This window comes from Eleutherodactylus coqui, chromosome 7 (genome assembly GCF_035609145.1).
Source record: "Eleutherodactylus coqui strain aEleCoq1 chromosome 7, aEleCoq1.hap1, whole genome shotgun sequence".
In the NCBI taxonomy this organism is placed as follows: Eukaryota; Metazoa; Chordata; class Amphibia; order Anura; family Eleutherodactylidae; genus Eleutherodactylus; species Eleutherodactylus coqui.
Window position 1 is genome coordinate 1,241,410 of NC_089843.1, and position 13,554 is coordinate 1,254,963.

General features: G+C 44.6%; 2 protein-coding genes across 4 annotated transcripts in view; both read left to right on the plus strand.

Annotated features, from left to right (window-relative positions):
- The window catches only part of LOC136572293 (zinc finger protein 420-like), a 282,528-nt gene that overhangs the window by 244,243 nt on the left and 24,731 nt on the right, over nucleotides 1-13,554 (plus strand). Inside the window, exon 15 of the mRNA XM_066572745.1 lies at nucleotides 4,940-5,031. Within this exon, the coding sequence (XP_066428842.1) occupies nucleotides 4,940-5,031 (92 nt within the window). The remainder of the gene's footprint in view (nucleotides 1-4,939; nucleotides 5,032-13,554) is intronic.
- LOC136572292 (zinc finger protein 850-like) overlaps nucleotides 1-13,554 on the plus strand; it is a 722,303-nt gene that overhangs the window by 203,409 nt on the left and 505,340 nt on the right. Inside the window, exons 5-6 of one of the 3 annotated variants that reach the window (XM_066572741.1) lie at nucleotides 4,593-4,684; nucleotides 4,767-4,842. The exons of the other annotated variants lie outside the window; for them this stretch is intronic. Coding sequence (XP_066428838.1) covers nucleotides 4,593-4,684; nucleotides 4,767-4,842 — 168 coding nt within the window. The remainder of the gene's footprint in view (nucleotides 1-4,592; nucleotides 4,685-4,766; nucleotides 4,843-13,554) is intronic. 3 annotated transcript variants of the gene reach the window in all.

Sequence of the window (13,554 nt, forward strand, 5' to 3'; positions counted from 1 at the left end):
GATGCAAACAGCAATGTTTCTTTTCTTCACTTCTTTATTCACAAGTATCCAAATCACAGCCAGTGTCACAAGGATAATAGACGTACAAGGCAACGCGTTTCAGGGTCCATATACCCGTTTCTCCACCCATGATCATACTGGGATTTTTCATCTGAGTGATTATAAAAGCTGGATTGGACCCTTTTGCTGTGGAGTTCTGCCTGATGACAGACTCCATACCAGACAAGTTCGTCCACCTTTTCCTGCATTTTCCCCTGTAACACGCTGGAAGTCTCCTGTATGTAGTGCAGCCACTTTCATGCAGGGCTGCCCCCTGTCTGATGCTTATCGGGCACAGTCTTGTTTTGTCAAGTTTTTTTTTACTTTAACATCAATTCCATTTTCAGCACTAGCTAAAGGCTGTACCATTTTGCCTGCTGGAGGGACAGTTTAAAGGGAACCTGTCAATTGCCTAAAGCAACGTGACCTAACTTGAGGTGCTGTTAATGCAGCTGACATGGAGCTGGGTGAGGTATTTTTCATACCCGCTTCCTGGTGTCCACCCGTAAAGTCTGCGTGTTGGTCAAAAAGCGGACTCTTTTTCAGAGTCCTGTGCGCACACTCTGCTACACAAGTCTATGGGAGAGCATGTGGACTGGACTTTGGAAAAAAGTCAGATTTTCAGCCAGCGTGTGGACTTTACAGGCGGGAACCAGAAAGTGGGTGAGAATGATAAATAGCTCACGCGGCTCCCTGTAACCTGCCGTAAGAGAACCATAAGTTAGGTTATGTTGCTTTAAGGTAGGTGGCAGGTTCCCTTTATTTTATCATTTCCTTCTGTATTCACCTATATAAGCTGCAGCCCATAAGACTAGTTAGAAGGATGAGCTGTAATCTCCTCTATTATAGCTGTGATCATCAGTAGCTGTGACAGGAGTGTCTGTGTCCCCCTCTAGGTGGTTTCTGTGTTAAGATTCATGTAACAACTTAACACAGACTTAGAAATTGACTAGTTTCCAACAGCATAACCCCAAGTAGACTTGAGCCGGTCAGAAATGAGATCACATGACCTTCTGAGGAGGCGGCTGGGGCACAGAGAGGAATAACCATTGGAGGTGATAGTAGGCGACTAATATATACTGGGGGGGAGAGCCTCTAGACCGCCATACCCAGACTCAGCGGGTCACCTACTTTCAGCCCATATGCCACTGAGCTTGTAACTCCCCTCTCAGAGTCTGGTGTAGCAGGCTTCATACTGGTTGGTTGCAGTTGTACTTTGGCCTGCACCAGTTGCTTAAGTGGCCATTCCATGCGACTCGACTGGTTTGTAAGGCGGAAGCAGACTTCCAGGTTAAAGACATTTTAGATTTCAAAAGAACCCATTGTCGTTCTGCTGCTCCTTGCAACGTGCTCAAAGCGTCATCCACCAAAGGTAGCTGAAATCGGTTTTCCACCGCGGCCAACCCATTTAAATACATATGTGAGTCCCTCATGTGAGGAAGGACACAAAACGAGTATCCTATATCCAGCAGCACAAAACCCTTACTCCCGAAAATGGGAGAGGTATATGGAGCAGATGCCAAGCCAACAGGGGATTGTGACCAACAAGCCCAAAACTGTGGAAATATAGAGAAAAAGTGGCAGCGGAAGTGGGGTAAAGTTTTTCAAATGACACAATTCTTTATTGCTCCATAATCGGACATCTAGACAACGTTTCAACCTATAAGGTCTTTTTTTCAAGCCTGAGGCTGCATTCAGACAAACGTATATCGGCTCGGTTTTCACGCCGAGCCGATATACGTCTTCGTGTGCAGGGGGGGAGGATGGAAGAGCCAGGAGCAGGAACTGAGCTCCCGGCCCCCTCTCCGCCTCCTCTCCGCCCCTCTGCACTATTTGTAATGGGAAGAGGCGGGGCGGAGGCGGGACTAAGTTTCGAGAATTAGCCCCGCCCCTGTCCCACCTCTCCCCATTGCAAATAGTGCAGAGGGGCGGAGAGGAGGCAGAGAGGGGGGCAGGAGCTCAGTTCCCGCACTTGGCTCTTCCATCCTCCCCCCCCCCCCCCCCCCTGCACACGAGGACAACGTATATCGGCTCGGCGTGAAAACCGAGCCGATATACGTTCGTCTGAATGCAGCCTAAAGCAGACCTACAGCATATAAATATATATATACCTATAGGACATAGCCTTTTAGAAAAGAATGCCACAATACATACCAGGATCTGTTCAGGATGCCCGCACTACTGCAGTGTCCACTCTTATATACAAATCCAGCAAGGTAGCCACTCAATTACCCCTCCCTTGATTACCAATACTTCCGGAGTTGTTACCAGGTGAATCGCGTCAATATCATACCAAAACGGCACGTATATCCGGGGCACATTAAAGGGGTTGTCCCGCGGCAGCAAGTGGGGTTATACACTTCTGTATGGCCATATTAATGCACTTTGTAATGTACATTGTGCATTAAATATGAGCCATACAGAAGTTATTCACTTACCTGCTCCGTTGCTAGCGTCCCCGTCTCCATGGCTCCGTCTAACTTCGGTGTCTTCTTGCTTTTTTAGACGCGCTTGCGCAGATCTATCTTCTCCATTCGGCTCGGCTCGGCATCACCGGCATTTTGGCTCCGCCCCCTTGTACGCGTCATCGCGAAGCTCCGCCCCCGTCACATGTGCCGATTCCAGCCAATCAGAGGCTGTGACGGGGGCGGAGCTTCGAGATGACGCACACAAGGGGGCGGAGCCAAAATGCCGGTGATGCCGAGCCGAGCCGAATGGAGAAGATAGATCTGCGCAAGCGCGTCTAAAAAAGCAAGAAGACACCGAAGTTAGACAGAGCCATGGCAACGGGGACGCTAGCAACGGAGCAGGTAAGTGAATAATTTAATATTTAATGCACGATGTATATTACAAAGTGCATTAATATGGCCATACAGAAGTACTTAACCCCACTTGCTGCCGCGGGACAACCCCTTTAAGTGTCTTCCGGGAGAGATCCACGTCACACTTCAACGAAGCGCTCCGTGTGCACGTGCTGATCACAAGGGATCATGTGAACAAGTCACGTGATCTGTCACCTGACAAGACGTGTCACAGAGACACGCAATGCGCATGCACGAAATCGTGAGGAGTCACGTGACTGCCTCAATGACGCGTCACACGAAGCGCATGCGTAATAAGGTAAGGGAAGAGGGCGGACGTATGCAGGATGTAACCAATCGCGTGGACTCGTCGATGAGGCGCCACTTGCCATCACATAAATTGCATACATAGTGAAGGTGATGAAGAGGGCAGAAGTGTGAAGTGTTACCACCCACTAGTATCGTATCATAATGCCCAGAACAGCAGCACAAATATACAAATTGTCAAAACGGACAAACATCATGACCGACCCGAAAAACTACAAATGGAGTTGTATCCGTACCGAGTCTGACAGAAGACCCCACTGAACTGAATCATCCATAACAGGTAGTAAAGTCCACAACAGGACCCGTGTATCAGCTCAGCGAGGGTAATATCATATCAAAGCCAATGGATGGGAAGTGGAGGGTAACGTCCCAAACTGTAATGAGGGAAATATGCCAAGTGGACTGAGGAAACCTCCCGGACATGGAGTCAGTCCCATCGAAAATAAAGATAGAAATGTCAGAAATGGAGATGAGCGAGCGTACTCACTAAGGCAAACTACCCCAGCGAGTAGTGCCTTATGCATGCGGGTACCCGCTCGTCTCTAAAGAATCAGTCATCGGCAGGGGAGAGCCAGGGGGGGGTCTCCCTCTCACTCCCCCCCCCCCCCCCCCCCCGCCCTGCTGACTCCCGCAACTCACCGCTCACCCCGCCGGCACCAAATCTTTTGAGACGAGCGGGCAGGTACTACTCGCTCAAGTAGTTTGCCTTAGCGAGTACGCTCGCTCATCTCTAGTTAAAAACTAAAACAAGAAAAATCAGATGATGATGCAATTAGCAGCATAACGTAAACCCCAATGATGTCACGAAGGGAAACGCACTAAATGAAGGGCATATAATGGTAGTCAACATTTAGACCTTCAGGGGACGAAGTGTCCAAGTGAAAGATCCACCTGAGGTCCTTCTTTTTAAGCAGTGCCTCACGGTCCCCTCCCCTAACTGGAGGGGGGACATGGTCGATGACCCGAAAACGTAATTGACCTTCTGATTTTTTTCTTTGAAATGTTTTGGTAGAGGAGTTCTATGTTCTTGTGACGGATAGTACGCCCGTGTTTAGGAATACGGGTACGAATTTCCAATGTGGTTTCACCCACATATGCCATGCCACAAGGGCATGTGATCAAATAGATCACACATGTTGAAGTACACGTATACCTGTGTTTGATTTTAAATCTTTCCCCAGAGTAGGGGTGACAGATCGCCTCTTACCATATTACTGCAGCAGGAACAATTGAGGCATGGATAATTACCTTTCTTAAGAGGAGCCAAAGTTATCTGCATAGCGGTAGTGTCAGGGATGGATAATGGTCTCATATAAGGAAGGAGTGACAGCCGAGTCTGTATGGCGCAGCAGCTCGGAGCCGGGGATGTCGGTGCAGAGCTGATGTTATCAGAAGTGATCAGTATCCATCACTGTGTCTCCACAGATGGAACCAGGGGGAGAAGCCCACCAGAGAGATGTCCCCGTCCTCTGTATTCCCAGGACCATCCAGAGGAAGATGTCCCGGAGAACCAGCAGGTAGATGACACTGAAGTCTCACCAGGATCTGACCATAAAGTGATGGAACCAAAGAGCACATTACATGTTCTTCTCTGTTTAGGGTGATTATCTGATGGATATTAAGGTTGAGGTTAAAGATGAAGCAGAAGAGCTGGATATAAGGGCTGATCAGCAGGGTAAGGAGGGGAGACTGTCATTGGGGGTCACCTAGATGCTCCCATCATCTGCTCATCACATGCTGATATCTATCCCATCATCGTGTGCTTCCTATAGATGGATCCAGTAGTAGATCTCCACCAGCGAGATGTCCCAGCCGTCTGTATTCTCAGGACCGTCCAGAGGAAGATGTCCCGGAGAACCAGCAGGTAGGTGACGCTGAGCCATGTAGTAAATCTGCATTGCTCAAAAAACCCATAAGGGAACACTTAAAGGGGTTCTTCGGGACAATTGGTGACCTATTCTCAAAATTGGCCATAAGAGTTGATTGACGGGGGTCTTGTACCCAGGATCCTCTACTAATCAACTGATTCCCAGGCCTGTTGTCAGTGCAGATAGTACTGAAAGCAGATCGCTTTGTCATTATTGCAGCAGCTTGGTTTAGTACTGCAGGCACAAATCCCATTGAATTCAAGTCCTAGCCAACCCCTTCAAGCATCATGGTATACCATAAGTCACTTAAACTTCAGGAATATCAATCAGTGCAATTAGGAAGCCAAAGCGATCGAGAATCAGTTTCACCAGGTTCTGCGCAAATAAAAGTAGCAACACCAGGACAAACTCCAAAAGGGGAATGGTTTGGCAAGTGGTGTCTACAGACAAGTCCTCTCTCCTTGACTAATTCTTCTGCATTTCAGTGTTTTGCTGGTATCCTAGAATGGTAGAGTTGGAAGGGACCTCTGGGGTCATCGGGTCCAACCCCTTCCTGCTCAGTGCAGGATCACTAAATCATCCCAGACAGATGTCTGTCCAGCCTATGTTTGAAGGCTTCCATTGAAGGAGAACTCCCCACCTCCCGTGGCAACCTGTTCCACTCATTGATCCCCCTCCCTGCCTAATATCTAATCTGTGTCTCCTCCCTTTCAGTTTCATCCCATTGCTTCTAGTCTTTCCTTGTGCAGATAAGAATACGGCTGATCGCTCTGCACTGTGAAAGCCCTTCAGATATTTGTAGACCGCTATTAACCCTTTCCACTCCAATGCCTGATCTGTTCCGACATCATGCGCTTCCTCTATAGCTCTGATGTCGGAACAACTCCGCAACTGCAGTCCAGGAGTGCATCTGCACCCACTCATCAGACACCTGATGAGATGCACTCCTGCACTGGTACTCATCGGGAACCCCCGAGGAGAAGGCATAAAGGGGTTTTAACCCCTTCTACCTTCACACATTACATGGCACTCAATTAGCGCTATGTAATGCAGAGAGAATGCGGAAGGAACACTTCCGCATTCCGCCTGGCGATCATGTGACCGCCGTCACCCTCCTGATCTCTGCTGTCAGTCACAGCCAAGATCAGGACAGGGAAAAGAGAATGCGCAGAAGTATTACTTCCACATTCCCCTGGTGATCATGTGACTGCCGGCACCCTTCTGATCTTGGCCATCAAAGATCAGGAGGGTGAAGAGAGAATGCCAAATGGGCATTCAAATAAATTAGAGCTGGGGAGAATGGACTGGAAAGTGTTAAATCTTCTCTTAGCCTTCTTTTTTTCAAGTTAAGCCTTCCCCGGATCCTTTAACCGTTCCTCATAGGACGTGATTAGCAGACCGCTCACCATCTTGGTAACTCTTCTCTGAACCTTTCTCCAGAACTTCCTACTTGGGGTGCCCAGAACTGGGATACTAAGGAAGAGTAGAGGGGATAATTACCTCATGTAATCTAGACTCTATGCTTCTCTTAATACATCCCAGAATTGTGTTTGCCTTTTTGGCTGCTGCATCACATTGTTGACTCATGTTCAGTCTATGATCTATTAGTATGCCCAAGTCTTTTTCACATGTGCTGCTGCTTAGCCCAATTCTTTCCCATTCTGTATGCACTTTCTTCATTTTTCTTGCCCAGATGTAGGACTTTGCATTTCTCCTTGTTAAATACCATTCTGTTAGTCGCCGCCCACTGTTCAAGCTTTTCTGGATCTTTTTGAATACTCTCCCTCTCTCTTCCCTAGTGTTAGCTATCCCTCCTAGCTTTGTGTTGTCGGCAAATTTGATCAGTTTCCCACAATTCCCTCCTCCAGATCATTTATAACAATGTTGACCAACACTGGGCCTCGGACAGAGCCTTGTGGTCCCCACTTGATACATTCTTCCACTTGGATGTGCAGCCATTTATGACCGCTCTTTGAGTACGATCACTCAGCCAGTTGTGAATCCACCTAACAGTTGCCTTGTCAATCCCGTATTTGGTAATTAAAAAAAATTAAGTATGGTATGAGATACTTTGTCAAATGCTTTACTAAAGTCAAGATATACTATATCCACCGCATTTCCCTGATCAACCCAGTCAGTGATTCTGTCATAGAAGGAAATTAGATTAGTTTGTTACAAACCCTTGCTGGCTCTGGTTCATTACTCCATTCTCATCGAGGTACTTGCATATATGCTGTTTAATAAGCTGTACAAATATCTTTCCCCGTATAGAAGTCAGGCTCACAGGTCTGTAGTTTTCTGGATCCACCTTCTTCCCTTTTTTGAAGATGGGGACAACGTTTGACCTTTACCAATCTTCTGGGACTTCTCCTGTTCTCAAGGAATTTTCAAAGATTATGGCGAGAGGTTCAGCAATTACCTCCGCTGCTTCCTTTAGTATCCTAGGATGTAATTCATCTGGACCTTGAGACTTGGATTATTTTAAGTTAGCTAAGTGTTTCCTTACCATCTCCCTGCTTATAGGTAGCCTGCATTCTTGTATCCCCCCAATAGACAGGGAAAATCAGCTGATGTAACATCTACTTTCTGAGAGAAAACGGATACAAAATAGGAATGTAAAAGTTCATCCTTCTCAACATCATTTTATTTTATTCTTTGAACATTCAATTTTTATTGGAAAGGCTTTTTAATGTCTTTACAGAAATAATAATAAATAATAAAACCTCATTAGATTGTTTTCTTACATAGAGGTTGAAATGTGGAACTTAAACATAATAGAACTAGATTTTTTTGGGAGCAAGTCATTGGTCTTGTGCATAAAAGAAGAGAAATATAAAGAAGAGCATTCAAAGTAAATAGGACTTTGGCGTGTAGCAGAAATTACTTTGGATGCAGACTTCCCAATTTTTCATGAATTTTCCTTTTTTGTTTGAGGCGCAGAAATGTAAGTATTCAAACTGTTATAGAGGGAGTAGAAAAACCATTCCAAAATGAAGTGATATGCTGGTATCTATCAGAGCATGTAACAAGGGGGTACAAATGTTATGGGGGAGTTGATCAGAATCTAAGTTTAGCAGAACCATAGCTGGGTTCAGGGATAATTGTATACCACAAAGAGTAGAACTTAATTGGAAAATCCACAAACCTGAACTATACGGACAATTCCACCACAGGTGAACCACATCTCCAACAGTTTTTAGAGCAGCGAGGGGACGTTTTGTTGAGTTTCTAGGAAGTGAAGTGCCATCGGTACAGTATTATACGTGAGTTTTTGTAATGGATGACAAATTTGATTAACTGTTGAGCCTTAAAGACCTGAGTTGCTCTAAGATGGAAGCTCTGTAGTATTGTATGACTGAAGGAGAGCCAACTCCCCATATCCTTTAATACTGGAAAAGAATATCTGCTTATTCCTCCAAATAAAAGATTGGATGAGAAATGTAATTTTTTTAAGAGGATATTGGTAAATGGATTGGGACATTGCGGAAATAAATTAGGACTTTTGGGAAGGCTTCTCATTTTGATTGTAGGTATTCTCCCTAGCCAGGGGATGCTGTGAGTTCTTAGTTTATCTAATTCCACTTTGATCAAGGGGATTAGAGGTTTAAAGTGTACCTAGGTACGGTATGGAATTTTTAGGCCAAGTAAATTAGCATAAATTGGTAAAGTGGGTAAGGATTTCTTGAGTCCTAGGTTAAGTATTTCTGATTTTAAAATATTTTGTAGTATGAAATTTTGGTGAAATCCTCAATGATTTTGGAGACAGCAGGTAGGGAAGTGGCTGGATTTGAGAGTGCAAACATTACATCGTCCGCAAAAAGGCCAATTCTGTGTTCCTTTTCCCCTACTCTGATTCTGTTAATATTTTGTGAGAGTCTAATATGGGTTGCAAATAGGTCCATGACTAGGGTGAAGATTAAGAAATAAACAAGGTGGCCCCATAGATAGGTGCAAAAAGTTGTATAACATTTTTTTCTCCCACAAGAAAAGTTAGCAGCTATGTTTCGACCTATTGGTCTTTGTCAAGCTCACTAATCAATATAAGTAGTTACCAAGTCTTAATTACACCACCAATCACACTCTAAGACACATGTAATCCCATCTATCAAATAGATCAGGTGTGTAAACTTTAAGTTACATTAAGTACATGAACACAATACATGTTCACCAAGGCCGATCAATCAATTGCATTCCGGCGTGCCGCGGTGTCTAGTATGTCAAGTGCGCATGTCTTGCGATAAGTCCAATTATTCCCATGTGATCATTTCATTATACACAGCTATCACCAATAGCCGCAGGGCGCATGCACTATGCCAGGCAAACGGCACTTGTGCGAGAAACAATCGCACAATGTATCCCGTCTCTAACATCTCTCCTATTGCATCATGTAGAGCTAATGTGCTTGCCCATCAAACAGGGAAAAAGTGTTCACAATCTTCAGCTGCAGTAAAACGGTCCAAGGATTGTGATAGTATATCCTACATAAAATATAAGAACGTAATAGACAGCGCTACATATATGGGACCCATATAAGCCTCACTTTGGCTGCATCCGCACGGGCTACAGAATCATTGCTACAATGTGAAGCCCATGGTTTCCAATGGGTTCTTTCACGTGAGCTATGTTTTGTAGCCCGCGCGAATGCAACCTTAATGCGAGAATCCCACTACGCTGGATGGCACAGATAATTGTAAAGTTGGACACCAATCCATGTTGTATATCTCCCAAATTGGAGTATAGCGTGTCGGGGTGAAACCCAATCATAGGATTCAAAAATATGCACAATATAACCACATGTGCATAGAGTGTCATACATAAAAAATATTTTAGGATGGGAATATAGTTAAACAAACGGAAACAAATAAATATTATGTACTAGCGTACCCGTCGCGCGTTGCTGCGAAGACAGACAGACATACATACATTCGTTTTTATATATCTAGATGACGGCAGCAGCGACCACTGAGGTTTTGTAGGCCGCTGCTTCCCCCTTGCAGGCTGAATAAAATAGCCGTTGTGTGGAACATCCAATTTATCCGGCTGCTGTGGCTTCTTGGGAAGATAGCCTAGTACATGTTTGCCCACTTCCAACTCCAATGGAGACTGACTGTAAATGGCTGGCGTGCTCTAGTATTTATGGTTCCAAGCTGTACGTGTCATTGCATACAGTCTATCTATCTATCTATCTATCTATCAGGGTTATTGCATACAGTCTATCTATCTATCTATCTATCTATCTGGGTTATTGCATACAGTCTATCTATCTATCTATCTATCTATCTATCTGGGTTATTGCATACAGTCTATCTATCTATCTATCTATCTATCTATGACATCAGGAAATGAGAGAATTAGATTCCGTACGTAAAATTTGAACGCTAATTCTTTGGCGCTTTGAATTGAATAATCGAGTTGGGACCCATTAACTTTTCCTATTTATGACATAATCAATGCTCGAGCCAAATTTCAAGTTTCTATGACATTGGGAAGTGAGAGAATTAAATTCCGTGCATAAAATTTGGACGCTAATTCTTTTGCGCTTAGAATTGAATAATCGAGTTGGGATGAGACATAAGGCCTTGCCCATAAGCATTCCCCAACCTCCAAGAACTGAACCTACCTACCTGAATGAGATTTTGTAGGCCGCTGCTTCCCCCTTGCGGGCTGAATAAAATAGCCGTTGGGTGGAACATACAATTTATCCGGCTGCTGTGGCTTCTTAGGAAGATATCCTAGTACTTGTTTACCCACTTCCAACTCCAATGGTAATTGGCTGGCGTGCTCTAGTGGTTCCAAGCTGTACGTGTCATAATACAGCCTTAATGACATCACAATGCAGCTTTATAGAACATGTTGGGGCATGTTCAAGGGCGTCCGATGTTGATGACATCAGTGATGACATCACAATAGCAGGTGGCTTACTTATTCGATCTACGTGGGGGGGGTGTAACTTTCGACGACGCTCGCACGCGCGCCATTTATCGTAGGATATTTGTACTATGCCTATAATCTTCCCAGGAGTGTACTTAACAACTTCCCAAAGTTTCATGGCGATCGGATGAATGGTGTAGTAGCGCATAAAGGACAAACAGACACGCACGCAGACACGCACGCACGCACGCACGCAGACAGACATACATTCAATTTTATATATATAGATGACGGCAGCAGCGACCACTGAGGTTTACCGCTGGGGTATGTCACTCTTATTACTAATGGGGGGAGTGTCACTATTATTACTGCTGTGGGATGTCACTATTATCGCTGGGGTGAAGGTGTCACTATTACCGCTGGGGTATGTGTACATGTGGCAGAAATGGGCAGGGCTCTTTCAGAATAGACCGGGTGCAGATTTTGACTGCTTTTTAGATGCGGAAATGCTGCAGAATTTTCCACAGAAATCTCCGCTGAGCACATTCTGCAGTATTTCCGCGTCCAAAAAGCAGTCAGAATCTGCACCCGGTCTATTCTGAAACAGCCTTGTCCTTTTTAGAACGACGGGGGTAAAATCATACGTTGTGATAAGCCCCGCCCCCTGACGTGTTGGCACTTTGCGATACATAAGTGGGTTTTGGGTTGTAGTTTGGGCACTCGGTCCCTAAAAGGTTCGCCATCACTGGCCTAGTACATGTTTGCCCACTTCCAACTTCAATGGAGACTGACTGTAAATGGCTGGCGTGCTCTAGTATTTATGGTTCCAAGCTGTACGTGTCATTGCATACAGTCTATCTATCTATCTATCTATCTATCTATCTATCTATCTATCTATCTATCTATGACATCAGGAAATGAGAGAATTAGATTTTGTAGGCCGCTGCTTCCCCCTTGCGGGCTGAATAAAATAGCCGTTGGGTGGAACATACAATTTATCCGGCTGCTGTGGCTTCTTAGGAAGATATCCTAGTACTTGTTTACCCACTTCCAACTCCAATGGTAATTGGCTGGCGTGCTCTAGTGGTTCCAAGCTAATAGAGCCTATAATAGAGCCTTAATGACATCACAATGCAGCTTTATAGAACATGTTGGGGCATGTTCAAGGGCGTCCGATGTTGATGACATCAGTGATGACATCACAATAGCAGGTGGCTTACTTATTCGATCTACGTGGGGGGGGCGTAACTTTCGACGACGCTCGCGCGCCATTTATCGTAGGATATTTGTACTATGCCTATAATCTTCCCAGGAGTGTACTCAACAACTTCCCAAAGTTTCATGGCGATCGGATGAATGGTGTAGTAGCGCATAAAGGACAAACACGCACGCAGACAGACAGACAGACATACATTCAATTTTATATATATAGATTTTGTATATCCTTAAACGAATATCAAAAAATGTCTGAGGTCACATATATAGCTCTCTTGGTCCAAATAAGGTTTCATAGGGAGCTATCAATGAGGTCATGTTGGATGCAAACTTTTTATTCTGAACGTGTCCTCATGTATCAACACCTTATGTATAAAAAAGGGGCATTGGACCCACTGACAAGGGTATCACGTTACCCACATTAGACTGTACATCCCCAACATTTAAACAGACAACCTCTAGACCAACTCTATGACTATACAATGCTGCATCCCCTTAAATCGGAGTTAATCCTACACAAATGACACTCATGTCCAATATGAGAAAACACAACCACAAGAACATGTTTGAATAAAGTGCAATTTATTATAGAAAACTCAAACAGAAGTGTCCAACACTCAGTCACATGTTGTGGCAGCTGCACCACGGATAGAAGGGTCTGATCAACCTTGGCTTCACAGAATTTAATCCTAAAATGACACAAAAACCTAGAATGAGACATACACTAAAACAAATAGATCATACCTCATGTTGAGATGCAGATGCAGATAAATCTAGCTAACATAGAAAGGGGCAAATGTGGACTGAGAATCAAATATGGGGCATAAACTGATATTCTAAATTCAAGCCCCCTAGTGTCTTTGTATCGAATCTAAAAATCCACTTGGTCCCTCTAGGTAATACTGGAATGGGATCGATTACCCTGAAGTTCAACTGGCTAATGGCGTGATTGTTCTCTGTAAAATGCTTAGATACTGCAATTCCATATTCCTGGTGCTGATGGGGCTCTTGTGCTTCACCATTCGGGACCTCGCCTCCATAGAGGTTTCCCCAACGTAGCCCAAACCACATGGACACGTGATTAAATACACTACACATGTAGAAGCATAAGAGTATAGCTCTTTAATCCAGTACTTATTGCCCCTCAATGGATGTCTGAAGCAATCTCCTTTAATGAGATTGCTGCAGCAAGAGCACCCTAAATAGGGAAAAGTGCCCTTCTTCACAGGTGCCAAAGTAAAGTGAGCAGATCTTTTTATCTATATATATAAAATTGAATGTATGTCTGTCTGCGTGCGTGCGTGCGTGTCTGCGTGCGTGTCTGTTTGTCCTTTATGCGCTACTACACCATTCATCCGATCGCCATGAAACTTTGGGAAGTTGTTAAGTACACTCCTGGGAAGATTATAGGCATAGTACAAATATCCTACGAT